Raw genomic sequence first — 26,810 nt, forward strand, 5'->3', positions numbered from 1 at the left:
AACAGCTAGACGTGACACTTTTATGCATGTTTTTGGCCGCGAAAAAACAATGTTCCAAACCACAAGCTTACCGGATGCTCTTTCTATTGAGACAGCTCCTAAACACACCTTCATCTGCATGTTCATATTCTTTTAACATCAAACGCTGTTTTTTTTCTGTCACAACACTGAAACCACACGTAATATAGGCTATGCATGCAAACTAAAAAGCCTGACAGTGCATTAGTGGAATAAAGCTTTTATTATGCTATTTTTTGTGTCAGTACCTTGAAGTGCCTATGCATTCTCACTCTTTGTTTGTTCCTGTTATAGTGTGAAACTCACGTTTCACCCGTAGGAGCAAGATAAATCTGGACAGACTTCCACTTCAAAAATGAAACTGAAATGTCACATTTTAATTCAAATGTTTATTTACAAATGTACAGAAACAGTATAAATAATATTCATCGAGATGAAATGTTTCAATAAAAAGAACAAGCCTTTGCTTTTTACAAACTTTTAAAAAGGTCTGCAACATAGGACGAAAAACACTAAATGTATATTAAAGGTTATACGAAGATTATATCTTCATGTTGCAAAACACAACACCAAAAACATGACGAACACTAAACATTTTCGTTTTCAAAATAAAATAAACTGTAAGAGCATGCTGTTGATCTATGTATCATCTACTGTGAAATCACCTATGTTTCTAGAGACAAACACAATATATATATAATATGTATTGCAGCGTATCACATTTTGCACAATTTCTTTAACAAATACTGTAAACACAATTTTTCCATTAATAGAAAATCTGTTTCTCACTCCTACATTAGCACCAGAGCAGTCAAGTTTCAAACTTTTCTTTCACATGGACACAAATAAATGCTGAATTTGGCAAACATTGACAATTGGGTCATTCCTACAACTATGTGGCGCCTTTTCTGTCACCCAGGATTCAGTATATTACTTCTTATTCAGTGTAAAATGTGGATTGTAAAAGGCTTTAAATATAAAGTCAGGTGTCCTTTACCTTACAAATATGGATATTAAAAGGGAATTCTATGCATTTTGAACACTTTTCTTCAGTAGATGTAGGCATTTTTTGTCCCCGGTTGTTATTCATCAACTTCCATGAGAAATATTAGCCATAAAATACACTATTTAAAATATGTTTTCATTATTTTATAGTCCTAGTTAAATTATCTCTCATCAATAACATTTTTATCATGATTACTTTATTTATTATCATTTTATTTATTTCTGTGTGTCCCTGATATCACTTTCCATCCTGTTAGTTTGTCGTAATTCTCCACTTAAGAAAACAACCCCTTCCTACAATGACACCATATTTAGGAAGAGTCATAATTTCTTTGGTGGGAAAACAATGGTGCACGGCTAAATAAATATTAATAGTCTACATGTCCCACTCATACATTTCCACCCTGTTAGGCTAAATTAGAGCAAGTCAAAACATTTACAAATGTTAAAATATGTTTGATAAGAGAATTTAAAATCCTGTTCAAGTGTTCACCATTATGCTAGCTCAATCTTGCTCACTCCCAGCGCTATGGCTAATATAGGCTCCACATTTCCACCTTGTTATGTTCCACCCTGTTATGTTCCTCCACCCTGTTATGATTATGCACCTAAAAAAATGTAAGTTCCTGAGTTTGACCAATATGTTTCCCTTTTTCTGATAGTAAACTAAAAATAGAATACAAAAGTTATGAGGTCCTAAAGGTACCGCATAGCAGGAATAACCCAATTTCTTCAACCGGAGACGAACAGCAAAAAATTAGGCAGAAATTAACTCAAAGCGGAGTTGAAGTCCTGCTTGACACATTTCAATCATATACATTCCAGTCAGTTTCTGGGATGGCTGGAATACATTGTCTCCCATTGCTCCTGCTATGTTTGGGGTTCCACCTGGCTCTATGCTGAGTTTGTTTAATATTCCAGAGTACCTGCAAGTCACCATCCCAGAGTTCCTTCAGCAGTCATATCTGCATACCCCTCTGGCTCCCATATCAAACCTCTACCCTTCCTCTGCCATCCTTTGCCACATCCAGTATGGCGGCTGCCACTTCTGACGAGTTCTTGGAGTTGTGCATCTTGTGCTGGCTGCTGTCGGTGGAACGCGGCTGCAGGGTGGCCCGCCCCCGGAGGTATTTCAGGCCGCGACGCAGCTCCTTGCGAATGTTGTCGCTGGAGAGCACGTAGAGGATGGGGTTGATGGCGCTGTTTAAGGTGGACAGGCCCAAAGAGATAGTGTAAGGGGTGTATATGCTTTCCTCGAAGTTGCATGTCTTCTGCAGCTTGGGGATGTGGAAGGTGACTGCGCGCAGCAGCAGGATGATGTGGTACGGCGCGAAGCACACCAGGAAGAGGATAACCACGGCAATCGCCAAGTAGCGCACCCGCTCCTTCTGGCACGGCCGCAGCCCCGTGCTGGCCTGCACACTGGCCAGGATGGCACGGTTGGTGACCACCAGCACGACCAGTGGGGCCAAGAAGCCAATGACGAAGCGTGCATAGTTGAAACCCGTCACTGTGAGCGTGCTCTGGCCCGGCTCAAAGCATTTCTTCTCTACCGCGTTGCCTTCCATCATGGTAAAAACTGGCACGTGGCCCATGAACACCACCAAGACGATTACCAAGGTAACCGCAACTGCCAGCCTCTGCTGGCGAAGGCCGCGCGACTCCACGGCGTAGACCACAGCCACATATCGGTCGCTGGAGACACAGCACAGCAGGAAGATGCTGATGTACATGTTGTTGAAGAAGAAGTAGCCCGTCACCTTGCAAGCCATTGAGCTCCAGCGCCACTGGTGGCCCATGTTCGCGTAGTCGGCCCACATGGGCAGGGTGCAGAGGTAGATGAGGTCGCACACGGACAGGCTCAACAGATAGATGCCCAGGACGTTTTTGCGGCGCACCTGGAGGAAGGTCAGGTAGACAGTAATGATATTGGCGGGCAGCCCAATAATCAGTACCACACTGTAAAGCACAACCAGGGGCACGCGGTCCTCAAAGTAGGTCAGGTTGCAGTTGGTGGCTGCCACGCTGATCTGAGTCATGGTCGTCTCATACATAGTGTCTGGAGGGTAGAGAGAGAGAGGGAAAGAGAGAAAAAGCGAGGTCACATTTCCTATTTTGGTATGCAGGTTGTGTGATATATTAAACCTTTGAATGTATGCAAACACAAATGAGGAAATCACAAGATTCACTCTATTTGCAGAGCATTTTCCCACAGACGTTTACATGTCATTCATATTGGTTGGATATCTCCGGAACAAATCATGCTTGAAGATGGCCTATTGGCCTAGTAAGCAAACTAACAAGGGCTTTTTAATTTTGATCGCAAAAGGCGTTTTTCTGGCTTGTTTCACAGCTTTCTGTTTTATAAAATTCTAGATCTACAGTATGCCCCTAATATGTAAGCCACATCCATTCCTTCTCGTGGTTTGTCTAATCTACAGCCACTGTAGTCTAATGTGATAGACTTTACCTTACTTACACACACATACAGAGACAGAAACATAATTACTCTGTATTCACAGAAAACCCCTTAGGGGCCACTAAAGGAAGAATGAGTGAGTGAGTTGCTCGAAGGACACAGAAGCTGAGTTATGTGCATAGTAGTTATGTGCATAGTGGTTATGTGCATCTGAGTTATGTGCATAGTGCATACATGACTATGTGCGACTGTCCAAAAGCGGCAACATGGTTTAAAGTCAGCCCTCGGCTTTATGGAAATGTACATCTGATTTGTCAAGGCCCTTAGCATGTTGAGTCATTTGCATGTTAAAGCGCTTCATTGCTGAGAATTAATTAGCAAGCAACCAAAAACCACACGATAGACAAGTAATACCACAACTCCTAGTTGGTGTATCTCAACTGAAAACGACTTTCTGTTGACCTACCTTGATGACTCATCTAGTCATCAACCTTGATGGTCATTGTTAGACCCATTTTGGTACATAAAGAAAATGTACAGTATAAAATATATTTTGGTTGATTTGTTATTGAATATAGAATTGTATGACAACTGTTTATTGTATGTACAGAAACCCAACTTTATGACTATTGTGACACCTAATGGCCTGTTGGACAGCATAAAGGGATTATGGGTAAAGATGGCCTCAGTATAATTGGAAGAAGTGTAGGAGGCCAGGATGGAAGATGCCAAAGAGAAACAGCGTTCAACCGTGTAAACCATTTCATTTATCTTGCATTGTTTTTTTTACATTCATGGCTTTACCTTTTTTTTTACATCATTACCATCTTGGAACCTGTTAGAACACCCGGACTATATTGTTTGTTCTTCCATTTATCAGCCTGGAACTGTGTGACAACCCAGACAATTCTTTGTGAGTAATGAATATAATTTACCTGCAACAACTCTGAAGTCTCTCAATGGGAAAACACGTTGGAACCCACCCTGTAAAGGCGTCTATAGATATGTGTGGCAGAGTTGAGAGATGTGGCTTTCCCTATTACTTGTTCGTTTTGATATTGAGCTATCTGATACAAATGCTCTAAGACTTCTAGGTTGTATTGGTATGTTTTCATTGAACTAGGCTACACGTGCACGTGAGGTAGGTTACAGTATGCTATTTTGTGAACTATTCTGTCACCCATTTTAGATAAACCAAACTAAAAGGGGTCCCAGTCTAAGTTGGAGATGGATGATGTGGCTGTCATGAAATTTTGTCAGCCAGTGATTGTCAAGCAAATAACTGCCGGTCTCATGATAATTGACCGTTAATTAACATAAACACATTTAGCATCTCCTGGCTTCCACACATAGCCTACAAGCCACTGATGTAGACCTTTCGAACATCTGCATTTTAAGAATTATAATAAATCAATTTAATATAGCCTGCACCATCACAATAAATCCATTATTTATTTTAGAAAGGTCTAAAGAAACATGATATGAAGAAAATGCCGTCTATTTCAGAAGAACAGAATAGCATACTCTGAGTTGTTCTTATGTTAGGCCCTTATCTGGCTATGCCACATGGCTGTGGGCTATGCTAACTAATTTAGCAGACAAGATTTTCGGAGAATTCCATGGCATGATTATTATTATTATTGGGCACCCGGGTGGCACAGTGGTCTAAGGCATTGCATCTCAGTGCAAGAGGCATTACTGGTTCGAATCCAGGCTGCATCACATCTGGTCGTGATTGGGAGTCCCATAGGGCGGTGCACAATTGGCCAGGGTAGGCCGTCATTGTAAATAAGAATTTGTTCTTAACTGACTTGCCTAGTTAAATAAAGGTAAGATATACAATTATTTTATATTATTAAAAATACAACTGAACAAAGCTGAATTAAATAGAAAGGATATTTTCTCCAAATGATTTCTGACGGATTGCGCACATGCAGCTATTCTGTGTTGAGCGGTTAACAAAGAAACAGGCCCTCCTATATGCTTAATTTAGAGTTATTTATGTAACTTTAGTTGTGATACAAACGTTGGGCTATATGTTTTGATTTTTAATTCATTCTAATGCTGCATGATGTGACTTATGATGATTTGAAAAAAGTTGCATGAAAAGCATGAGCTCTGATTTGTTTCTTGCACAGGCTGCACACACTTCATAAGCCCCTTGTGTTCAGTGTCGGTTTTATTGAATATCTTGGTATGGCACAAGGTCGGTATGAAGGTATGACAATCTGGATACCGCCCAAGCCTAACTGCTGCACCAACTGTGTATATTCCTCGTGACCGAAAACTATCAGACTTCAGTGGGGCCTCTTGGGAGCAGACGGTTGAGGAATGGCTAGCCCTGGTGAAGTTGAGCTTACGGGTCTCCTGTGTGCCGGTAAGTAATTGGGCGGAGCTAATCAGGCAGCACCTGATAGGAGAGGCCAGTGAAACGGTGAAGCTGATGTTAGAGGATGAAGAGGATGTTGCCTGCATCTATGCGGTACTTTTGGACATGTACGGGGGTAAGGTTCGTCTGGGGACCTTGTTTAAGGAGTTGTATGGGAAGACGCAAGGAGCTGATGAGACCATTCGGGCCTATGCATATGACCTGCAGACAACGTTGGACAGAGTGCTAAAAAAAGATCCCAACTGTGTTACAGAGCCGGAAGAAATACTCAAGAAACAGCTGATGTTGGAATTCAGTCAGGATGGCTTTCGTCGGGAGATGAAGATGGTCCTAAAGGAGAAAAAATTGCCCTTCATTGATATGATTAATGTTGCCATCACCTGGTAAGAGGAGGAAAAACACCCCCAACCCCAGCCAAGAACAGCAACAAATCACGAGGCACGGTGAGTGAGGCTGCGGCGGCTACGCCGTCATCTTCGGTAGCTTTAGAGGGCCTCCAAGACACAAATCAGAAGATAGCTTCCTTAGCAGGAAGAACTGGTTCAGGAAATTTGCCAGGCCAGGAGAGACCGAACCCCCCAAGAGGAATAGGCCCCAGGGAGGAGGAACACCAGACCTCCATTGATGGACAACGATGAACGATTCACAGTGCATTCGGAAAGTATTCAGACCCCTTGACTTTTTCCACATTTTCTTAAGTTACAGCCTTATTTTAAAATTGATAAAATATTTTTTTCCCCTCATCAATCTACACACAATACCCCATAATGACAAAGCGAAAACAGGTTTTTAGATTTTAAAAAAAGAAAAAGAAAAGAAAATACCGTATTTAGATAAGTATTCAGACCCTTTGCTATGAGACTCGAAATTGAGCTCAGGTGAATCCTGTTTCCATTGATCATCCTTGAGATGTTTCTACAACTTGATTGGAGTCCACTTGTGGTAAATTCAATTGATTGGACATTATTTGGAAAGGCACATACCTGTCTATATAAGGTCCCACAGTTATAAGGTCCCACAGAAACAAGATTCACTGGTCTGATGAAACCAAAATCGAACTCTTGGGCCTGAATGCCAAGCGTCACGTCTGGAGGAAACCTGGCACCATCCCTACGGTGACGCATGGTGGTGCCAGAATCATGCTGTGGGGATGTTTTTCAGTGGCAGGGACTGGGAGACTAGTCAGGATCGAGGGAAAGATGAACGGAGCAAAGTACAGAGAGATCCTTGATTAAAATCTGCTCCAGACCGCTCAGGAACTCAGAGTGGGGCGAAGATTCACCTTCAACAGGACAACGACCCTAAGCACACAGCCAAGACAATGCAGGAGTGACTTCGTGGACATGTCATTGAGTGCCCCAACCAGAGCCCAGACTTGAACCAGATCAAACATCTCTGGAAGACCTGAAAATAGCTGTGCAGCGTCACTCCCCAACCAACCTGACAGAGCTTGAGAGGATCTGCAGAGAAGAATGGGAGAAACTCCCCAAATACAGGTGTTCCAAGCTTCTAGCATCATACCAAAGAAGAATCGAGGCTGTAATAGCTGCCAAAGGTGCATTAACAAAGTACTGAGTAAAGGGTCTGAATACTTGTGTAAATGTGATATTTCAGTTTTTATTTTTAATACATTTGCAAAGATTTCTAAAAACCTGTTTTTGCTTTGTCATTATGGGGTATTGTGTAGATTGATGAGGGAACAAATGATTGAATCCATTTTAGAATAAGGCTGTAACGTAACAAAATGTGGGAAAAGTCAAAGGGTCTGAATACTTTCCGAATGCACTGTATTTGGTACACGTGCGGACAGCCGGGGCATACTAGCCGTTACTGCACATGGTGCAGGGGTTTCAAGGGGGGTCTACTGGTATAACCATGCCAGTCTTGGTCCAACTAATAGACACTGATAGCCAGGGTGGAAGGAACGTATCAACCATCTGCAGTCAGTTAGACTGTGAAAGACCTTGAAAGCTTTTGGTAGCTGCCTGATAGTGGAGGTGAAAATTGCTGGAGTTAAGACTAGATGTTTGCTTGATACTGGGTCAGAGGTCACCACCATTGCCAAGACACACTTTTAAAAAGCACTTTGGAGTTGATCTAGCTATCTGGTGATCTAGAACTGTCGTGTGCAAGGTGGGTGCGTTTTACAGCCACCAAAGGGCTGGATATTCCTGTTTTTGGCTGTCTGGAGACAGACATGAAGTGCATGGGAAGAAAACTACATGGGAAGTGTGTCTTCTTCTTGAAGCATCCTCTGTCAGAGAGTAGGGAACCACAAGAAGTGCCCGGCATCGTGGGAATGAATGTCATGTGGGACCTTCAAGGACTACTCTTTACCAACCAGTAAGTTGTGACAAAGTGGGACCGCCACCGACTCTGGAGAGGAAGCCCCGCTGAAGCGTGTCAGGGCGAACATTGGGAGGCAGACCAGTTATGTGGTTCCAACAAAGGTCGTGGGAAGAAGGAAGATCACCGTCCCTCTGTAGAGTGAGAAGATCGTGCACAAAAAAAAAAATTGGTCGACCCTCACGATTCCATGTGGGTCTTGCAGTCGGACAGTCAACGGGATGGCCCAGCAAGAGTGCTGCAAGCTGCAGTAGACAAATCTGTTGAGGTCGGGGGGAAAAGGCAACTATTCCGGAGGGGAAAGGCCGCAGGTATAAAGAGACGGCATTGGGAGGGTCCCCGGCGGTCTCAGAGGAGCTCTAGGGGTACATTGCCTAGGTACTCAGACTTGGCAGGGTTTTGCAGAGGGTAATGTGGTGGAGTTGAGAGATGTGACTCACTATTACTCTCGGACTGTCCGAGTCAACTATTAGCAGTGACGTCACAGCTCCGGTGCGAGGACCAAAGAGAGAGGGCTCGAGTGAGTGCGCAGGTGTGTGTGAAAGCAACAAGAGGAAAGAGTGAGAGAGCGGCAAAGACTGGAGAGGAGCCGAATTCAGAAGGTAACCTAATTCGGAGTATCGTTGGAAAAAGGGGACATGCTTGTTCTGGAAGAGGATTGTTTCATACCTCATTGTAAAGAATATTCCCTCACTTGGCTGGTGCCGAGTTGTCTAGATCTCACCCATCCTTTGGGATTGTGATTGCACAGCCAGCCCACCCTAAGCTCTCACAAGGGTATAAGTAAATCCCTTTTTCCTTCCAAGTGTAAATTCCTTGTGAGAGAGCGTGGTTGGATTGATGGCTTTGGGGTGTGTGAAAGAATGTTTGTTATTTGTTCTTATTGCTGTTGCATTGTGTACTAGTATAGTTGGTGATGCTTAGTTTCTCCATCTTATTACTATTGTGTTATTACTTATATTATTGTCAGTAGCAATTAGCCAGTATTTCCTATTATCTATTTGTTATTCATTTCATACAGTCCTTTGTTATTGCCTGTTACTATGTAATAGCCTGCCATTCACTGTTGCAGTGTATTTATTCAGTCCCTTTGCTCTCCTTGTGTTTGTTACTGCCTGCTGCTATTGTCTTCTTACATTATATTGTAGTTATTGTATTATCATATCTTCATTCCATGTTTCTATTCCGTTTTAGACCATTCCCATCTATAATATGGCAATAAAGTCCTGTTTGGAATACTCTGGAGGTTGCCTTGTCTTTCTAATGGGAGATAGGCGTCAGTAAAACCACAGACTTTCTTATTCTGGAGGTTCTACCTCACACACATACTGACTGCCATTTCGCCATTGGGATTGCCGCGAAGTTCAATCGAACAAGCTGGCTACCAGCCAGAGTGATGCTAGCTAGCTACACGCTGGAGTGATCAAACAGTTGTTACCAACATCAAAAGAGAGCTGAAGTGACTTACAAAAGTTTCCTGTGGAAGTAATTGGACTTTCTGTTAATGTCCTGAAAGAAGAGGACATCTAAAGTCGTGGACTAGTTAGTTGATTGACGTTACATATGGCAAGGATAAGAAATGACACTGTTAATGAACATTTAATTAGCCATCCTAAGGAGAAGATTCCTGTGACGACGTCGCAAACTACTTTTATAATTCCCTGCTAGGCCTCGTACAGACTCCCTCCATGAACACAGGGTGTCATTCTTTATTTTTGTTTTGATATTGAGAGATAAATGCTGTAAGACTGCTAGGTTGTATTCCTATGTTTTCATTGGTTGTCTTTAAACTAGGCTACACATGCATGTGAGGTAGGTTACAGTAGGCTATTCTGTGAACTGTAAAATTGTGCCTGTTGTGTTGTTGCCTAAAAACTCATCAAATATATTTGATTAGATCAGGGGTTAAAACCAGTACAGGGAACAGACCCGAAAACCTGTAGTCCACAATCAGCTTTGTCCTTTGTCTTGCTGAATATGAGGGAGAGGTTGTTGTCCTGGCACCACACTGCCAGGTCTCTGACCTCCTCCCTATAGGCTGTCTCATCATTGTTGGTGATCAGGCCTACCACCGTTTTGTCGTCTGCAAACTTAATGATGTGTTGGAGTCATTCGCAGCCATTCAGACGTGGGTGAACAGGGAGTACAGGAGGGGACTAAGCATGCACCCCTGAGGGGCCTCCGTGTTGAGGGTCAGCGTGGCTACCTTCACCACCTGGTGTCGGCCCTTCAGGAAGTCCAGGATACAGATGTAGAGGGAGGTGTTTAATCGCAGGGTCCTTAGCTCAATGATGAGCTTGGAGGGCACAATGGTGTTGAACGCTGAGCTGTAGTCAATGAACAGCATTCTCACATAGGTGATCCTATTGTCCAGGTGGGAAAGGGCAGTGTGGAGTGCAATAGAGATTGCGTTATCTGTGGATCTGTTGGGGCGGTATGCGAATTGGAGTGGGTCCAGGGTGTCTTGGATGATGGTGGTGATGTGAGCCATGACCAGACTTTCAAACATTTCATGGCTATGATTGCTACGGGGCGATAGTCATTTAGATAGGTTACCCTTGCGTTCATGGGCACAGGGACTATGGTGGTCTGCTTAAAACATATAAGTATTACAGACTGGGTCAGGGAGAGGTTGAAAATGTCAGTGAAGACACTTGCCAACTGCTCAGCGTATGCTCTGAGTATGTGTTCTGGTAATCCGTCTGGCCCTGCTTCCTTGTGAATGTTAACCTGTTTAAAAGTCTTATTTACATCGGCTACGGAGAGCGTGATCACACAGTCGTCCGGAACAGTTGGTGCTCTCATGCATAGTTCTGTGTTGCTAGCCTCGAAGCGTACTTAGAAGGTACACGTATTTTGCTTGTCTGGTAGGCTCATGCCATTGGATAGCTCGCGGCTGGTTTTCCTTTTGTAATCCGTGATAGTTTGCAAACCCTGCCACATCCGACGAGCATCAGAGCCAGTGTAGTAGGATTCGATCTTGGTCTTGTATTGACGGTTCGTTGGAGGGCGTAGCAGGATTTCTTATAAGGGTCTGGATTAGTGTCCCGCTCATTGAAAGCGGCAGCGTTAGCCTTTAGCTCAGTGCGGATGTTGCCTGTAATCCATGGCTTCTGGTTGGGATATGTATGTTTGGTCAATGTGGGGACAACGTCGTCGATGCACTTATTAATGAAACCAGTGACTGATGTGCTAAACTCTTCAATGCCATCGGATGAATCTCAGAACATTTTCCTGTCTGGTCTAGCGAAACAGTTGTGTAGTTTAGCATCCGCTTCATCAGACCACATAAAGTCACCGGCCACTAGGAGCGTCGCCTCTTGGTGAGCATTTATTTAGTTTTTGCTTATGGCCCTATTCAGATCGTTGAGTGCGGTCTTAGTGCCAGCATCAGTTTGTGGTGGTAAATACTAAATACTACAAAAAATATACATAAAAATTATCTTGGTAAATAGTGTGGTCTACAGCTTATCATGAGGTATTCTAACTCAGGTGAGCAGAACCAAGACTTCCTTAATATTAGAGAGTGACTTGTGTAATTCTATACAGTATAATTGTTGAGTGACTTGTGTCAAAGCAGTTAGATAATTAAACTGCACTCTAAGCAGTTAAACTGCACTCTAAGGCAAAGACTCAACCAAAGAGTGTGTTACATCTTGCTTTTGTCTTTTTAACTGAAAAAGATTTAACCCTGCAGCTACACAGTTGACTCAGTCCCTGTGATGTGCAGAGGAGAAATTAACAAATTGGACCAGCCCAGTCTTTACTTGACCAAAAAATACTTCTGAAATGAGTGTGGGTCAAGAAGCCTTGTTAAACCAATTACATTTTTACAAGAGCAACACTAAAGCAACACTCTCCTGTGTGGCAGAGCAGACTTTTTACCCTATGGCTGTTCAAGATGGATGCTTAAATAATAAATTGTTTATTTCCCAGTTACATTTGTGACTCGTTTCAGGAAATTAGGTGTATGTCGCACGTCACTACTTCACAGGACAGGCATTTGACTTTAACATACTTTTATTTTTATCAAGATGTGTTTTTTTTGGCAGAAATGCCTTCTGGAACATGTGAACTTTCATGTGCCTTAATAACAAACTTGTATTGCCATCTGTAAATACGAATACAATTGTTAAATTACGAGCCTTGTTGGTTTAACTACAGAAAAAGACAAGAACCTTCCTGCTAGCTCTGCCCGATGGAAGCTGCCGTTTGATTGCAAATATGCAGAGGGAGTTGAAAATAGAACACACAGAAAGCTGTTGTATAAAACACCTGTCTCCGGATTACATCGTCAAACTAAGGGCAACCATGGCATCCGTGACAGAGAGGGAGAAGCGTTCATCCATGTACAGTGGGTATAGAAAGTCACCACCCCCTTTCAAAATGTTCACCTTTTGTTGCCTTAGAGCCTGAAATGAAAACACAACATTTGACATTTTCAAGATTTATTTACACACAGTAACCCACAATATCCAAGTGGAGAAAAAAATATCTTTAAATGTATTAAAAGTAAAACAGTAAAATACCCTACTTGAATAAGAATTAGAATTGCAATTTCAAACTTTCTGAGGTATAACCAAACACTTTCCAGATCACAAATCAAGCTAATTTACTTCCATCTGTGATCAATTGTAGTGACTTTGATTAGTTCAGAATAAAAGCAGTTGTTCATAGAGGACTCCACTGCTTAGTGGTGCAATTCAAAGCAAAGAATCCACTACGGGCGGAAAGGTACTTTCAAAAGATCTACGAGATAAAGTTGTGGAAAGGCACAAGTCAGGGGATGGATATAAAACGATTTAAAAGGCTTTGTCTATCCCTCGGAGCACTGTTAAGACCATTTTTAAGAAGTGGAAGGCATATGGCACCACCCAGACCCTGCATAGTTCAGGCTGTCCCTCCAAACTGGATGACCGGGCAAGGAGGAGACTGATCACAGAGGCTACCAAGAAGCCAATAGAGACTTTGAAGGAGCTTCAGGCCTTTATGGCAAAGACTGGTCAACGTGTGTATGTGACCACAATATCACAAGCGCTCCACAAATCTGGCCTCTATGGGAGGGTGGCAAGAAAAAAAACAGTCCTCAAAAAAAGCCACATCAAGTCTCGTTTGAGCTTTGCCAAAAAGCACATTGTAGATTCCAAGGCTAAGTGGCAAAAGGTGCTGTGGTCAGATGAGACCAAAATTGAACTTTTTGGCCTGAAAGCAAAACGATATGTCTGGCAAAAACCCAATAAATCTTCCCACTCAAAGAACACCATGCCAACAGTACAGCACGGCGGTGGCAGCATCCTGTTGTGGCAGTGTTTCTCTTCAGCAGGGACTGGAACACTTGTCAGGATAGAAAGGAAAATGGACAGTGCAAAATACCGACAGATCCTTGAGGAGAACCTGCAGCCCTCTGACAGGAAGTTAAAAATGGGAAGATGGTTCACGTTTCAACATGACAATGAAACAAAGCACACTGCCAAAGCAACCGTACAGTGGCTGAAGGAAATTAAGGTGAAAGTCCTTGAGTGGCCTAGTCAGAGCCCTGACCTAAATCCTATTGAGAATCTGTGGAAGAACTTGAGGAGTGCAGTCCATGAGTGGTCACCATGCAATTTGACTGAGCTTAAACAATTCTGCAAAGAAGAATGGGCAAATATTGCACAGTCTAGGTCTGCAAAGTTAGTAGAGACGTATTCAAAGAGACTCATGGCTGTAATTCAAGCAATAGGTGGTTCCACCAAGTATTAACTCTGGGGGGTGTTCACCTATCCAAATAGGGTATTTTACTGTTTATTAGAGAGTTTTTTGGAAAATGTTTTTCACTTGGATATTGTAGGTTATCCGTGTGTAAATAAAGTCTGATTTTATGTGTTTTCATTTCAGGCTGTAAGGCAACAAAACATTTTTAAAGGGGGTGTTCACTTTCTATACACACAGGTAAGAGAGTCTAGCTACATACATTTTCAGATATTATACATTTCTAATTTTGTCAGAAAAACATTTACATTGCAAGTCAAAGAATACTGTTAGCTAGCTAGCTAGCTAAAGTTAGTAATATTATTTGTATCTCAGAAAGCCATTTGCATTGCTAGTTATAGCCTAATGTTAGCCAGCTAGCTAACATTGAACCTGGTTGGTTAGCTTTAGCTACCTGCAGATTCATCCATGGTAGTAACGTTATGAGTTGGGATAGCTATCTAGCTACCTACCTACATGTCTTAACAAAAGACGTCATTCACGTCATTTGTGTGAAGAAAAGACGGAGAAAAGGTTGGGCTGCCTTCTGAGAATTCATAGGCGATCGAATAAACCCCGACTTCCTTCCATTCTGCTAGCAAACGTGCAATCTTTGGACAATAAAATAGACGACCTACGCGGAAGATTAAACTACCAACGGGACATTCAAAACTGTAATATTTTATGCTTCACGGAGCCGTGGCTGAACAACGACACTATCAACATACAGCTGGCTGGTTATACACTGTACCGACAGGATAGAACAGCGGCGTCTGGTAAGACAAGGGGCGGCGGACAATGTATTTTTGTAAATAACAGCTAGTGCACGATATCTAAGGAAGTCTCGCGGTTTTGCTCGCCTGAGGTAGAGTATCTCATGATAAGCTGTAGACCACACCATCTACCTAGAGAGTTTATCTGTATTTTTTGTAGCTGTTTAAATACCACCACAGAAAGAGGCTGGCACTAAGACAGCATTGAATGAGCTGTATTCCGCCATAAGCAAATAAGAAAACACTCACCCAGAGGCGGCGCTTCTAGTAGCCGGGGACTTTAATTCAGGGAAACTTAAATCCGTTTCACCAAATTTCTATCAGCATGTTACATGTGCAACCAGAGGAAAAATAACCTCTGGGCCACCTTTACTCCACACACAGAGACGCATACAAAGCTCTCCCTCGCCCTCCATTTGGCAAATCTGATCATAATTCTATTCTCCTGATTCCTGCTTACAAGCCAAAATTAAAGCAGGAAGCATCAGTTACTAGATCAATAAAAAAAGTGGTCAGATGAAAGAGATACTAAGCTACAGGACTGTTTTGCTAGCACAGACTGGAATATGTTCCGGGATTACTCCGATGGCATTGACGAGTACACCACATCAGTCTTTGGCTTCATCAATAAGTGCATCGATGACGTCATCCCCACAGTGACCGTACGTACATACCCCAACCAGAAGCCATGGATTACAGGAAACATCCGCACCGAGCTAAAGGCGAGAGCTGCAGCATTCAAGGAGCGGGACTCTAACCCGGAAGCTTATAAGAAATCCCGCTATGCCCTCTGACGAACCATCAAACAGGCAAAGCGTCAATACAGGACTAAATCAAATCAAATTGTATTGGTCACATACACATGGTTAGCAGATGTTAATGCGAGTGTAGCGAAATGCTTGTGCTTCTAGTTCCAACCGTGCAGTAATATCTAACAAGTAATCAAGCAATTTCACAACAACTACCTTATACACACAAGTGTAAATGAATGAATAAGAATATGTACATATAAATATATGGATGAGCGATGGCTGTGTGGCATAGGCAAGATGCAGTAGATGGTATAGAGTACAGTATATACATATAAGATGAGTAATGTAGGGTATGTAAACATTATATAAAGTGGCATTGTTTAAAGTGACTAGTGATACATTTATTACATCCAATTTTAAATTATTAAAGTGGCTAGAGATTTGAGTCCGTATGTTGGCAGCAGCCACTCAATGTTAGTGATGGCTGTGTCACGTTCCTGACCTGTTTTCTGTTGTTTTTGTATGTGTTTAGTTGGTCAGGGCGTGAGTTGGGGTGGGCATTCTATGTTATGTGTTTCTATGTTGGGTTAAATGTGTTGCCTGATATGGTTCTCAATTAGAGGCAGGTGTTTGACGTTTCCTCTGATTGAGAACCATGTTAAGGTAGGCTGTTCTCACTGTTTGTTTGTGGGTGATTGTTCCTGTGTCTGTGTATGTCGCACCACACGGGACTGTTTCGTTTGTGTTCGTGTATGTGTTCGTTCCTGTTCGTGCGTTATGTTATCTCGTTCAGGTTTGTTCACATCGTTTCTTGTTGTGTAGCTTATTCAAGTGTATTTCGTGTCAGTGTTCGTCTTGTCAATTTAATTAAATCATTATGTCTACATACCTCGCTGCATGTTGGTCCGATCCTTGCTCCTCCTCGTCTGAGGAGGAGAACGACTTAGACGAACGTTACAGAATCACCCACCAACAAAGGATCAAGCAGCGGGGTAACGGGCAGCAGCGACAGCAGCGGCCAATTACACAGGACTCCTGGACATGGGAGGACATTTTGGAGGGAAAAGGACCCTGGGCTAAGGTTGGAGAGAATCGCCGCTCTCGGGAGGAGAAGGAGGCAGCTAAAGCCCAGGAGCGGTGGTATGAGGAGGCAGCACGTAAGCGAGGCTGGAAGCCGGAGAGTCAAGCCCAAAAATTTCTTGGGGGGGGGGGGGGGGGGGGGGGGGGCTAAAAGGGAGTGTGGCGAAGTCAGGTAGGAGACCTGCGCCAACTCCCTATGCTTACCGTGGAGTGCGAGAGTACGGGCAGACACCGTGTTATGCGGTAGAGCGCATGGTGTCTCCTGTACGTGTGCATAGCCCGGTGCGGGTTATTCCACTGGCAGGGCTAGATTGAGCATTGAGCCAAGTGCCATGAAGCCGGCAACAACATATCTGGCCTCCAGTACGTCTCCTTGGGCCGGTGTACATGGCACCAGCCTTACGCATGGTGTCCCCGGTTCGCCTACACAGCCCAGTGCGGGTTATTCCACCTCCCCGCACGGGTCGGGCTACGGGGAGCATACAACCAGGTAAGGTTGGGCAGGCTCGGTGCTCAAGGGAGCCAGTACGCCTGCATGGTCCGGTATATCCGGCGCCACCTTCCCGCCCCAGCCCAGTACCACCAGTGCCTACACCACGCACCAGGCTTCCAGTGCGTCTCCAGAGCCCTGTTCCTCCTCCACGCACTCTCCCTGCGGTGCGTGTCTCCAGCCCGGTACCACCAGTTCCGGCACCACGCACCAAGCCTCCTGTGCGTCTCCAGAGCCCTGTTCCTTCTCCCCGCACTCGCCCTGAGGTGCGTGCCCTCAGTCCGGTCCCACCAGTTCCGGCACCACGCACCAGGCCTATAGTGCGCTTTGAGAAACCAGTGTGCCCTGTTCCTGCTCCCCGCACTAGCCTTGAGGTGCGTGTCTCCAGTCCGGTACCACCAGTTCCGGCACCACGCACCAGGCCTACTGTGCGCCTCAGCAGGTCAGAGTCGGCCGTCTGCCCAACGCCGCCTGCACTGCTCGTCTGCTCAACGCCGCCTGCACTGCTCGTCTGCCCAGCGCCGTCTGAGCTGCCTGCACTGCTCGTCTGCCCAGCGCCGTCTGAGCTGCCTGCCTGCCCAGCGCCATCTGAGCCATCCGTCTGCCCAGCGCCGTCTGAGCCATCCGTCTGCCCAGCGCCGTCTGAGCCATCCGTCTGCCCAGCGCCGTCTGAGCCATCCGTCTGCCCAGCGCCGTCTGAGCCATCCGTCTGCCCAGCGCCATCTGAGCCATCCGTCTGCCCAGCGCCATCTGAGCCATCCGTCTGCCACGAGCCTTCAGAGCCGCCCGTCTGTCCCGAGCCATTAGAGCCGCCCGTCTGTCCCGAGCTGCCAGAGCCGCCAGCCAGTCAGGAGCTGCCAGAGCCGCCAGCCAGTCAGGAGCTGCCAGAGCCGCCAGCCAGTCAGGAGCTGCCAGAGCCGCCAGCCAGTCAGGAGCTGCCAGAGCCGCCAGCCAGTCAGGAGCCGCCAGCCAGTCAGGAGCTGCCAGAGCCGCCAGCCAGTCAGGAGCTGCCAGAGCCGGCAGCCAGTCAGGAGCCGGCAGCCAGTCAGGAGCCGCCAGAGCCGGCAGCCAGTCAGGAGCTGCCAGAGCCGCCAGCCAGTCAGGAGCTGCCAGAGCCGCCAGCCAGTCAGGACCTGCCAGAGCCGCCAGCCAGTCAGGAGCTACCAGAGCCGCCTTCCAGTCATGAGCTGCCCGCCAGTCATGAGCTGCCCGCCAGTCATGAGCTGCCCTCCAGTCATGAGCTGCCCTCCAGTCATGAGCTGCCCTCCAGTCATGAGCTGCCCTCCAGTCATGAGCTGCATCTAGTCCGGAGCAACCATTCAGTCCAGAGCTGCCTCTCTGTCCGGAGCTGTCCTTCAGTCCGGAGTTGCCCCTCTGTCCTGAGCTACCTCTCTGTCCTGAGCTCCCTCTCTGTCCTGAGCTCCCTCTCTGTCCTGAGCTCCCTCTCTGTCCTGAGCTACCTCTCTGTCCTGAGTTGTCTATATTTAGGAGGGGCCTTGGTGAAGGTTCCTGGACCATGGTCGGGGGCGAGGGTCGCCACTCAAGGGACGCTAAGGAGGGGGACAAAGACAATGGTGGAGTGGTGTCCTCGTCCTGCGCCGGAGCCGCCACCGCGGACAGATGCCCACCCAGACCCTCCCCTTGAGTTTTAGGGGTGCGCCCGGAGTTCGCACCTTGAGGGGGGGGGTTCTGTCACGTTCCTGACCTGTTTTCTGTTGTTTTTGTATGTGTTTAGTTGGTCAGGGCGTGAGTTGGGGTGGGCATTCTATGTTATGTGTTTCTATGTTGGGTTAAATGTGTTGCCTGATATGGTTCTCAATTAGAGGCAGGTGTTTGACGTTTCCTCTGATTGAGAACCATATTAAGGTAGGCTGTTCTCACTGTTTGTTTGTGGGTGATTGTTCCTGTGTCTGTGTATGTGGCACCACACGGGACTGTTTCGTTTGTGTTCGTGTATGTGTTCGTTCCTGTTCGTGCGTTATGTTATCTCGTTCAGGTTTGTTCACATCGTTTCTTGTTTTGTAGCTTATTCAAGTGTATTTCGTGTCAGTGTTCGTCTTGTCAATTTAATTAAATCATTATGTCTACATACCTCGCTGCATGTTGGTCCGATCCTTGCTCCTCCTCGTCTGAGGAGGAGAACGACTTAGACGAACGTTACAGGCTGTTTAACAGTCTGATGGCCTTGAGATAGAAGCTGTTTTTCAGTCTCGGTCCCAGCTTTGATGCACCTGTACTGACTTCGCCTTCTGGATGATAGTGGGGTGAACAGGCAGTGGCTCGGGTGGTTGTTGTCCTTGATGATCTTTTTGGCCTTCCTGTGACATCGGCTGGTGTAGGTGTCCTGGAGGGCAGGTAGTTTGCCCCCGGTGATGCGTTGTGCAGACCTCACTACCCTCTGGAGAGCCTTACGGTTGTGGCCAAAGCAGTTCCTGTACCAGGCGGTGATACAGCCCGACAGGATGCTCTCGATTGTGCATCTGTAAAAGTTTGTGAGTGTTTTCGGTGACAAGCCAAATTTCCTCAGCCTCCTGAGGTTGAAGAGGCGCTGTTGCGCCTTCTTCACCACGCTGTCTGTGTGGGTGGACAATTTCAGTTTGTCCGTGATGTGTATGCCGAAGAACTTAAAACTTTCCACCTTCTCCACTACTGTCCCGTCAATGTGGAAAGGGAGGTGCTCCCTCTGCTGTTTCCTGAAGTCCACGATAATTTCCTTTGTTTTGTTGACATTGAGCGTGAGGTTATTTTCCTGACACCACACTCTGAGGGCCCTCACCTCCTCCCTGTAGGCCGTCTCGTCGTTGTTGGTAATCAAGCCTACCACTGTAGTGTCGTCTGCAAACTTGATGATTGAGTTGGAGGTGTGCATGGCCACGCAGTCATGGGTGAACAGGGAGTACAGGAGAGGGCTGAGAACGCACCCTTGTGGGGCCCCAGTGTTGAGGATCAGCGGGGTGGAGATGTTGTTGGCCCTCTTGAAGCATGTGGGAACAGCAGACTGGGATAGGGATTGATTGAATATGTCCGTAAACACACCAGCCAGCTGGTCTGTGCATGCTCTGAGGACGCGGCTAGGGATGCCGTCTGGGCCGGCAGCCTTCCGAGGGTTAACACGGTTAAATGTTTTACTCATGTTGGTCACGGTGAAGGAGAGCCTGCAGGTTTTGGTAGCGGGCCGTGTCAGTGGCACTGTATTGTCCTCAAAGCGAGCAAAGAAGTTGTTTAATTTGTCTGGGAGCAAGACGGTGTCCACGATAGGGGCTGGTTTTCTTTCTGTAATCCGTGATTGACTGTAGACCCTGCCACATACGTCTCGTGTCTGAGCCATTGAATTGCGCACCTCTACTTTGTCTCTATACTGACGCTTAGCTGTTTGATTGCCTTGCGAAGGGAATAGCTACACTGTTTGTATTCAGTCATGTTTCCGGTTGCCTTGCCATAATTAAAAGCAGTGGTTTGCGCTTCAGTTTTGCGCGATTGCTGCCGTCAATCCACGGTTTCTGGTTGGGGAAGGTTTTAATAGTCACCGTGGATACAACATCACCGATGCACTCGCTAATAAACTCGCTCACTGAATCAGCATATACATCAATGTTGTTGTCTGAGGCTATCCGGAACATATCCCAGTCCACGGGATCGAAGCAATCTTGAAGTGTGGAATCCGATTGGTAGAACCAGCGTTGAACAGACCTGAGAACGGGCGTTTCCTGTTTTAGTTTCTGTCTATAGGCTGGGAGCAACAAAATGGAGTCGTGGTCAGATTTGCCGAAAGGAGGGTGAGGGAGGGCTTTGTATGCGTCGCTGAAGTTAGAGTAGCAACGATCCAGAATGTTGCCAGCCCGTGTCGCACATTCGATATGCTGATAAAATTTAGGGAGCCTTGTTTTCAGATTAGCTTTGTTAAAATCCCCAGCTACAATAAAAGCAGCCTCAGGATATATGGTTTCCAGTTTACATAGAGTCCAATGAAGTTCTTTCAGGGCGGTCGAGGTGTCTGCTTGGGGGGGGATATACACGGCTATGATTATAATCGAAGAGAATTCTCTTGGTAGATAATGTGGTCGGCATTTGATTGTAAAGAATTCTAGGTCAGGTGAACAAAAGGACTTGAGATCCTGTATGTTGTTATGATCACACCACGACTCGTTAATCATAAGGCATACTCCCTCGCCCGTCTTTTTAGCAGAGAGATGTTTGTTTCTGTCGGCGCGATGCGTGAAGAAACCGGGTGGCTGTACCGACTCTGATAACATATCCGGAGTGAGCCATGTTTCTGTGAAACAGAGAATGTTAATCTCTGATGTCTCTCTGGAAGGCAACCCTTGCTCGAATGTCGTCTACCTTGTTGTCAAGAGACTGGATATTGGCAAGTAGTATACTTGGGAGTGGTGAGTGATGAGCCCGTCTACGGAGCCTGACCACTTCGGGAAAGTCGTATTCCTGGTCGTAATGTTGGTAAGTTGACGTTGCTCTTATATCCAATAGTTCTTCCCGGCTGTATGTAATAAGACTTAAGATTTCCTGGGGTAGCAATGTAAGAAATAATACATTAAAAAAACAAAATACTGCATAGTTTCCTAAGAACGTGAAGCGAGGCAACCATCTCTGTCGGCGCCATTCTTGCATAATCAAATCGTATTACACCGGCTCTGACGCTCGTCGGTTGTGGCAGGGCTTGCAAACCATTACAGACTACAAAGGGAAGCATTGCCGAGAGCTGCCCAGTGACACGAGCCTACCAGACGAGCTAAACTACTTCTATGCTCGCTTCGATGCAAATAACACTGAAACATGCATGAGAGGACCAGCTGTTCCGGAAGACCTGTGGGATCACGCTCCTCGCAGCCGATGTGAGGAAGACCTCAACATTCACAAAGCCTCAGGGCCAGACGGATTACCAGGACGTGTACTGCGAGCATGCGCTGACCAACTGGCAAGTGTCTTCACTGACATTTTCAACCTCTCCCTGTCCGAGTCTGTAATACCAACATGTTTCAAGCAGACCACCATAGTGCCTGTGCCCAAGAACACGAAGGTAACCTGCCTAAATGACTACCGACCCGTAGCACTCACGTCTGTAGTCATGAAGTGCTTTGAAAGGCTGGTCATGGCTCACATCAACACCATTATCCCAGAAACCCTAGACCCACTCCAATTTGCATAACGCCCCAACAGATCCACAGATGATGCAATCTCTATTGCACTCCACACTGCCCTTTCCCACCTGGACAAAAGGAACACCTACGTGAGAATGCTGTTCATTGACTACAGCTCAGCGTTCAACATCATAGTGCCCTCAAAGCTCAATAAGCTAAGGTCCCTGGGACTAAACACCTCCCTCTGTGACTGGATCCTGGACTTCCTGACGGGCCGCCCAGGTGGTAAGGGTAGGTAACAACACATCCGCAGCGCTGATCCTCAACACTGGGGCCCCTCAGGGGTGCATGCTCAGTCCCCTCTTGTATTGTTCACTCATGACTCCACGGCCAGGCACGACTCCAACACCATCATTAAGTTTGCCGATGACACAACAGTGGTAGGCCTGATCATCGACAACGACGAGGCAGTCTATAGGGAGGAGGTCAGAGACCTGGCCGTGTGGTGCCAGGACAACAACCTCTCCCTCAAAGTGATCAAAACAAAGGAGATGATTGTGGACTACAGGAAAAATAGGACCGAGCACGCCCACATTCTCATCGATGGGGCTGCAGTGGAGCAGGTTGAGAGCTTCAAGTTCCTTGGTGTCCACATCACCAACAAACTAACATGGTCCAAGCACACCAAGACAGTCGTGAAGAGGGCACGACAAAACCTATTCCCCCTCAGGAGACTGAAAAGATTTGGCATGGGTCCTCAGATCCTCAAAAGGTTCTACAGCTGCACCATCGAGAGCATCCTGACTGGTTACATCACTGCCTGATATGGCAACTGCTCGGCCTCCGACCGCAAGGCACTGCAGAGGGTAGTGTGAACGGCCCAGTACATCACTGGGGCCAAGCTTCCTGCCATCCAGGACCTCAATACCAGGCGGTGTCAGAGGAAGGCCCTAAAAATTGTCAAAGACTTCAGCCACCCTAGTTATAGACTGTTCTCTCTGCTACCGCACGGTAAGCGGTACCGGAGCACCAAGTCTAGGTCCAAGCGGCTTCTAAACAGCTTTTACCCCCAAGCCATAAGACTCCTGAACACCTAATCAAATGGCTACCCAGAATATTTGCGTTGCCCCCCCACACTCTCCCCCTCTTTTACATCGCTGCTACTCTCTGTTGTTATTATCTATGCATAGTCACTTTAATAACTCTACCTTCATGTACATATTACCTCAACTAACCAGTGCCAAGCACATTGACTCCGTACCGGTACCCCCCATGTATATAGTCTCGCTATTGTTATTTTACTACTGCTCTTTAATTACTTGCTACTTTTATTTCTTATTCTTATCCATACTTTTTGAAACTGCATTGTTGGTTAGGGGCTCGTAAGTAAGCATTTCACTGTAAGGTCTACTACACCTGTTGTATTCAGCGCATGTGACCAATAAAATTTGATTTGATTTTGATTTGAATGTGTGTAGACAAAGAAGAGCTCTCCAGTAGGTGCACCAAAACATTCAAGGGCCATTTTCTCAAAAGTGGGGTTACAAGTTCATCAACTTTCAAAGCACAATTACTTTCCCATTGTTCCTTAACTGTAGTGTATGATATACAATTGTCTAGCTCTGAGTCTCTACTTTTATCCAATGTAAATTTCAAATTTTGCTACATAAGACCGAATCAAGCTGGTCGGTCACATTTATGATGAGAGGGGTGAATGAATGGATCACTAGAGCACTGGGAAAATCAACCTGGTCTCAGAGCATTCCGTATTATTCTGTACGTAAATCTGAGACACTCCTTTTAATATGATATGTTATGTTTCGTATGGTATGTATTAATTTTTGGATGTCCATCACCCATTTGGTATGATATGTTACAATTAAATGCTGTACTATAGTGTTACAAATTAGGGTTAGGAGAAGGGTTAGCTAACATGCTAAGTAGTTGCAAAGTAGCCAAAAAATAGTAAGTAGTTGAAAAGTTGCTAATTAGCTAAAATGCTAAAATTGTCAGTGATGAGATTGGAACTCGAAACTCCCTAAATTGAGTATCTCGGATTTACATTTACTATGTTACGTCTACTATGTTCGTCTAGTCTATGAAACCAGGTTGGGAAAATAGGCATCAGGGAACTGCTGCCTGACAAACGAGACTAGGAGATCGGCTATATAAAACAAATGCAAATTTGAATCATTAATGCATAGTAATACAAGTAACCTACGCATTTAGCATGGCATTTACGATTCAGAATGTATAAATCATAGCCCAGAAGCTGTAGCTTCTACAGAACCATGGGCCAGCACACTGGTTCAGTAAGTGCATAGCCTACATATATATATTGGACCATTTTCTCTGAAACTGAGTTTGTGTGCTGAAAGGAAATCTACCACCCGACTAGACACTTTTGATCGATATTGAAAGAGGGGCTGGCTCCTCCGCCTGCTGTAAGGCTTTGTCTTCATTGTGTCACATGCCCTCTTTCCTGACACACATTTATGTTAAGGATGAACACGATGACTTTAGGAGAAAATAAAACCTTTGCTCTATGTGTCGCCTGCCATTAGTGACGGTAGCGCACATTCATTTCACCCCCGTTAATCTCGGTGCTCCGGGGATTTTTGAGGAGGCGCTTCTTTCAACTCACTTGACAGTTTGTATGGGAGACCTAAGTGGGTCGTGTTGTGCTACACTATCTTATTATTATGTCTAGGCTAGCGTAGCCTACCTGATGGCACACACAATATTCTGAGAATAAGGTTGAGATATAACCGGCTGAGCGTGCGTGAGCGCTCGTGCGACAGATTTAATCACATGAATTGACATAAACAACATGTACTGCAAGGTTCCTACACCAACCTGACTGATTTAAAATATTTTACCATTTAAACTATTCATTAAATATTGATCATCTCGTTGTTTACAAAAAAAATGGATACAACATTTAACTACCCACTGAGTCGAACAAGGTGGCAAGGTGAACAGCTATGCTTTGCTTATTGAACACTTAATAATGCATAGCCGTCTGGAATGATTAATCACAGTTGCGTTGAAATATTATTATAATAAAATATAAATAACAAATAACCAACAATAAAAACTCACAATTTTCTTTCATGTCCTTACGCAAATGTAGGCTACAATAACAGCAAACTACCAGTAACTGAGGTGACCTATACATGTATCTACATTTCCCCGCATGATCCTTGAAGACAAAAAAAAACATTTTTAGAGAGTTTTTCTTATTAGTCGATCACCAAAATACAAAACTACACTTCCAATCACTGCACGATAGACCATAAAACGGAACTGATAACTAAGTCGCAAATAATAATATCAGTCAGAACGTAATATCCAGAAGTGCACGCTGCATGATAGCTCTGGATCAGGGCGGTTAGCGCGTATCCTTTCACTACAGAGTTAGGCGCATTAAGGACCTGGACCAGAGCTAAATGCTACCGAAATCAATAATTTCTTAAAAGTTACAATTATCTCAATCACACATTTCAACATTTGTCAGAGAAACTCACCGTTTTGCTGTAACATCTCTCGAAATCCGTAAACAGTCTTCATTCATTACTGCCTGAAAGAGAGCATGCTTCTTCCACCTTTGTCATACATTCTACATTCATAAGCATACTGTTAAAGTGCTGTTTAAACATCCGCTACGATAGTAGTACGTGCGCAGGGGAAGATCCCGGCGCTCTGAAATGTCACGTGGTTTGAATATAGTAATACCACAAGTGACAAATCATTGACGTATTGCTCCAGTGTACTCTTACCACCTTAAAAAAATATATTGCACTGACTTCTTGAAAAAGACACACATGAGCACGAGATAGTTTTTTTTATATATATAAAAATACTTTTAAAAAATGTAATCTGTTGATGATTCATTTACTAAGTCTTCTGTGTAAAAACAGAAGGGAATGCAATGAGTAAGCCAGCACGGTCATAATTTGCAACAATGCTAACATTTAGCCAAGGCCATGACATTGAGTAATTCCATAGCCTTTATGCTATAGCAATGATTAGTGGGAAAGCTGCTAGGGATGTTCTGAATTTACTCCACTCCCGAGCCAAAAGCCACCTAAAATTGCACAAAACGTGGCCAAAAACAAGACCACCCTGAGCCATGTTTTCAAAACCTAAACTCTAGAGAAACTGAAAGAATAAAAGGCGAAAGAAAGACTTCTGTGTTGGTCATTACTGAGATGTGGTTTAGGAAGAGTGTTTTGAATACTGACGTTAACCTTTCTGGTTATAACCTTTTTCGGCAAGACAGACCTTCCAAAGTTGGGGGTGGCAATCTTTACCAAGGATCACCTTCAGTGCTCGGTTGTCTCCACCAAGTCTATCCCCAAACAATTTGATTTTCTGGTAAGCATTAAACTTTCAAATAGCTCTTTGTTGACTGTTGCTCGATGCTATCGTCCTCCATCAGCACCGGCCTGTACCCTACCTGCCCTAAGCTCTCTCCTGGCCCCTTACACTAAGTCTGAATTTGTTGCTATGTTGTTGTCTTAGGTCTCTCTTTATGTAGTGTTGTCTCTCTTGTTGTGATGTGTGTTAAGTCCTATATTTATATTGTATTTATTATAATTTTTTCATCCCAGGCCCCCGTCCCCACAGGAGGCCTTTTGCCTTTTGGTAGGCCGTCATTGTAAATAAGAATTTGTTCTTAACTGACTTGCCTAGTTAAATAAAAACAATAT

The 26,810-nt window shown here is 45.0% G+C and overlaps 1 protein-coding gene across 1 annotated transcript; it reads right to left on the reverse strand.

Annotated features, from left to right (window-relative positions):
- Nucleotides 1-425: 425 nt before the first annotated feature.
- LOC120024361 (probable G-protein coupled receptor 132) lies at nucleotides 426-25,722 on the reverse strand. The gene is made up of 2 exons (XM_038968585.1): nucleotides 25,626-25,722; nucleotides 426-3,082 (listed from the first exon to the last, which is right to left on the reverse strand). Exons 1-2 carry the CDS (start codon nucleotides 25,666-25,668, stop codon nucleotides 2,013-2,015), a joined length of 1,113 nt encoding a protein of 370 aa, XP_038824513.1. The 5' UTR covers nucleotides 25,669-25,722; the 3' UTR covers nucleotides 426-2,012.
- Between the last annotated feature and the right edge of the window lie 1,088 nt (nucleotides 25,723-26,810).

Source organism: Salvelinus namaycush, chromosome 29, assembly GCF_016432855.1.
Source record: "Salvelinus namaycush isolate Seneca chromosome 29, SaNama_1.0, whole genome shotgun sequence".
NCBI lineage: Eukaryota > Metazoa > Chordata > Actinopteri > Salmoniformes > Salmonidae > Salvelinus > Salvelinus namaycush.